This window comes from Bison bison, unplaced genomic scaffold (assembly GCF_000754665.1).
Source record: "Bison bison bison isolate TAMUID 2011002044 unplaced genomic scaffold, Bison_UMD1.0 scf7180017864110, whole genome shotgun sequence".
Taxonomy (NCBI): Eukaryota; Metazoa; Chordata; class Mammalia; order Artiodactyla; family Bovidae; genus Bison; species Bison bison.
In genome coordinates this window covers 2,636,357-2,641,109 of record NW_011494682.1, presented here as the reverse complement: position 1 = coordinate 2,641,109, position 4,753 = coordinate 2,636,357, and the positions used below count along the sequence as shown (strand labels likewise).

The 4,753-nt window shown below is 36.9% G+C and overlaps 1 protein-coding gene across 1 annotated transcript in view; it reads left to right on the top strand.

Moving 5' to 3' along the window:
- The first annotated feature begins 4,243 nt into the window (after positions 1–4,243).
- Positions 4,244–4,753, top strand: part of CABS1 (calcium-binding protein, spermatid-specific 1) — a 1,264-nt gene continuing 754 nt past the window's right edge. Inside the window, exon 1 of the mRNA XM_010839112.1 lies at positions 4,244–4,749. Within this exon, the coding sequence (XP_010837414.1) occupies positions 4,244–4,749 (506 nt within the window). The remainder of the gene's footprint in view (positions 4,750–4,753) is intronic.

The following is a 4,753-nucleotide window of genomic DNA, read 5'->3' as shown; positions in this document are numbered from 1 at the left end:
GGTAGATGTCAACCCAAAGACATCTGCTACTATCATCACTAATAACAAAATTTTTGATATTGATGCTTCTGGTGATCAAAATTCAGACCACAAGGAAATAGCCATCAAGATTTCTACTCTTGCCTAAAGAATACAGTAAACCAAATTCCTATTCCATGAGGGAGATAACTAAAGCTTCTGCAGTGAAAGATGTAGCTACTGAATTTGAAGAAAATCACCTTACAGGTGCAAATAAGAGGAAATAATCCAGCTATTTAGGTGGGAACAAACTTTCTAAAAGATGCATATCTGAGGCATTACCTTGTGAATAAAAATGTCATCACTGATAATAAACTAGTCAATAAGGATTATTATAGTGCCCCTGGAGCAGCTTACTCAAGCTTTCACATACCCAAGGATTCACTTCTAGAGGAATCTGTTCCTCAGGAAACCCATTTGATGGCTGAGAACTCATACTTAACCCACAGAAGTAATTATCACTATTCCTAATGATGAAGAATCTTTATTTAACATGGATATATAATTTCCATGGTAAAAGGAAATTCTCAGTTGGAATTTAATGTAGCCAATCTCAAGGCAACAGATACTGAATTTCAAACTTAAGGAAGAAGAAATACTACACATGAATCTATTGTTGAGATAGAAAAAAATATTACCTAAATTTGAAGGAATTTCTACAGTACCACAATCTAACAAGGAGGCTAAAATAGATACTTTAAGACTGACATTCTTCAGTCACAGATAGAAACAATTAACCCAATGTATATCCATGAAGCACCTACAAACAACAAAGCAGATATAAGGGTCTTGACTGCCCCTGCTGTACATACCATCTTCTCAGGAAACAGAGAAGTAGTGATCCCACAGGCCAACACATCCTTTAGTTACAATTTCCCTACTCAAGTACCTAACATTCCAACCACTGGAAGGAAAGAGAAAAAAGTGGACCCTGATACAATCAAATCTCAAAATGCAACTGCTCCTCTCAGTTCTTTCACTGTTTCTGAAGGTGGGAATTCTTTTGTTAATGAAGATTTTATGACCACAACATCTACATTCTGATTATAATCCTGTCAATTAAGGTTAAGAACTCTATTTTTGCCAATAAACTTGCAAAATCTAAACATACATAGACTCTTTCTAAATGGGAATTCTGCCTCAGTTGATTCTTTTAAAACTTCACATGACATTTCTTCTGATAAATAGAAAGATATTCTCAATACAAAGAAAGTCTCAATGGTAGACATCCCTATGCCATCAGCCTTTTCAAAGTCTATATCTGAGGATTCTTCTAGTCATGTATTCCTGAAAATCATAAAGGTGGCAAACGACCTTCCTGGAGACTTACTGCAAAATCTATCCCTTTGGTGAGCAGTTCCTACTTTTTCACTAAAAAGAAAAATAGGCTTAAAAAAATGCTATCTAAAAGGATGCATAATCACCAAGCCAAACACCATGAGCAAATGAAACATAAAAAAATGTTACCCAACCAAACTTGCTGCAGCTGCCAAAATAAGGAAGATATGTACCACAGGAGATATGTGAGTAGATATAAATTTGAAATTTTTCTGGGAAAAGACAAAATGTTCTCATTAGTGTGATATATGTTAAAACAATGGAAGAAACTACTATTCAGATAAAATGAAACTTACAGAATCTGATCCTCTGTTCTTATGTCAGATAATACGTTTGGTAGGAATGATCCATTGGTCAAATAAATTATTTGTAGCAGATGACTCCAGTTCCATTCTCAAGATTGCTAAAATTCCAACAGTCCCACCAGGATTTTCTCCATATGCTTCCTGTTTTTTGATGGATGACACACGCTCTCAATCTGAAGTGTCCTTTTTGAGATCAACAATATAAAATACACATATTATAATAAAATTAGTCTCCATAGAGAGAAATGCGTTTTTATGCTAAAATCAATGTGATTCCACCTCACGCTGGGGGAGTAGATGTGATGATCATGGAAGTGATCTCTGAAATGAAAGACTATTTGACTATTTTTATTCATGAAGCTGTTATCATTTTACCTGACATTTCTAACCAGGGAATAAATGCTTATAAGAATGAATATTTTGCTCCTTATTTTTTACTGTATTCAACATAACAAATACCAAATACTCTAAGATAACTTAGCAGTTATACAACCTAACACTTACATTTTTTCCCTTTTTGTACACATACACACACAAAATTCCCCAAAAAAACCACCAAGTCTTCTGTTTATAATATGCTTTATCTTGAATCAAGCTTCACAAATACCAAATTATGAGAAAGAAAAAAAAGTAGAGGTTAAAACCTCCCATTAAATTAGCCAACCCAGAGAATGGCTTTACCCTCATATTTCTTTTAATGGTGCTGGAACTGACTTTATTTCTATTTAGAAATTTTTTTTAATGTGTCTATAACTAACCTGAGACTTCCTTCTTTGTCCTTGATGCTGACAGCATTCCCTACATCAATAAAGACATTGGAGCTCTCAAGAGTAATGGTAGCATCTTGAAGCAAAAACGTTTCTGGAAAGCTGCCCATATATTTGAAGTGAAAATTGTCCATCTTAAAACCTATCTGATATTTCCACAGAAAGTAGCAATATACTTGTCCCAGACCAATCAACTAAGAGACAACACTGTAAACTTTGAGGTTGAGTTCATGCGTGCTTAGTCACTTAGTCATGCCCAACTCTGACCCCGTGGACTATAGCCTGCTAGGTATCTCTTTCCATGGGATTTCCCAGGCAAGAATACCGGAGTGGGTAGCCATTCCCTTCTCCAGGGGATCTTCCTGATTCAAACTTGCATCTCCTGCATTACAGGTAGATTCTTTACCATTGAGCCACCAGGGAAGCCCAAACTTTGAGGCTGAGTCCATACTTAATGAAGAATAAGCATTTGTCTTTGAGATGAAAACTACTGGTCTGGGTGATGCCACTACCTTTTTTCAGATTTAGTTCTGCCTGAGTCTGAAAGTTCCCTTTCTTTTAATAACATTAAGAAAAACTTAACACCAGAGTACAATCCCTTTTCACCTAATTAGCTAAAGCTTAAGGATGATAACAAAGTAATGATGACTAACATCATTTAAAAAAAAAAAAAAAACAAGATACTCCCTCTGAAATTGAAGATATAATTATTAAGGCTGAAGAGTTAGTCACACCCTGATCTTGTTTCTGGATGAATTTTGATGTATAACGTCAACTCTCTGCCAGAAAAGTCTTTGTGTGTTTGGGGTTGAAATAACACTGTCTACAGAAAACCATTCCTGAATAATTTGACCTACAAGATCTGACAATCTCACTATTATTCAAGTTAATTCAATAAAATCAACTACAATGAAGAAGAAAACTAGCAAGACCCTAACAGACCAATAACTTATTTTTATTATCCCTACTGAAAAAGTGAGGATTCCTGCTCTAAAGAGAAGAATTAACTAAAATCTCTACTACCTAATTAGCTTCTGCAGCTACATTCACTGCCAAAAATGTCATTAATTTTTTTAGACATTTAAATACTATGAATCTGAAGAGAAGATGCTTTATTTCCAAAAGACACTGTTACTTACTTGAGAAACAGGTAACCTGAAGCTGATGCTGATAATCCATGGCACCTGGAATTTCCCTCATTGACACTAAACCCATTAAGTACATGGCAGACTCTGCTATATCTGTTTCAAGTGACACGAGACACGTGTTGGAAGGTGTAGCACTTATAAAGAGACATGGTAAATCTCAAGTGCCCCACAATTATACTATTTGGCTTTTAATGTTGATTTCATAAACAGAGAGGGCTCTATTATCTTTTCATTTAAGACTACTGACAAGTGTTCAGTCATGTCCAACTCTGCAATCCCATGGACTATAGCCTGCCAGGCTCCTCTGTCCATGGGATTTTTCCAAACTAGAATACTGGAGTGGGTTGCCATTTCCTTCTCCAGGAGATCTTCCCAACCCAAGTATCGAACCTAGGTCTCTTTTGTCTGCTGCACTGGCAGGCAGATTCTTTACCACTAGTTCCACCTGGGAAGTTCTTTCATTTAATGTCAGTACTCATAACTCAGTGCCCAATCAGAGCACAGAAACAACCTCCAAGGAGAGCCAGGGCCAGTGGCCCTGTGGTTGATGCAACAATCACCATGATGACAAATGCTTCCATCACTATAATGAACACCACTCTCCTGCCTAGGGATGCCACTGCACCCAGGGGAAGACCTTTGAGTGTGCATGGTACCACTTTGTCCCATGGCTGAAGATGGTTTGCCAAAAATTTATTCTCATCCTCCAGCAGAAAGCACTAAGACAACAACTGAGGCAACCATCTTCTTTGGGGCTGACAACACTATTCCTAAATCAGAAACAACTATTACATCAGAAGGAGACCACGTTACTTCAGTAAATGACTATATGCTAGAAAATGATTTTTCAACAACTACAGGCAACAAGCTTATACCACCAAAGGAAAGACAAAAATCAGAAGATGATGTTGAATCCCACCTGGAGAAAGAATTTGCCACTCTGATGGACATTAAAAACCCAATGGCTAATGAGTCTATCACTGAAAACTTCTTGCCAGTGAAAACTGGTAATATCTCATCAACAGACGCCATTTCCTTAATAGATTTTTCCACTGACATAGCAAAAGAAGATATTCTCTTGGATACCATTGACCCAGGGGATAAAGATGTGTCACTAACATCTGAAGTCTCTGGCACACCAAAGGAAAGCACAGCTGCCATTGCTGACGCCCCGATC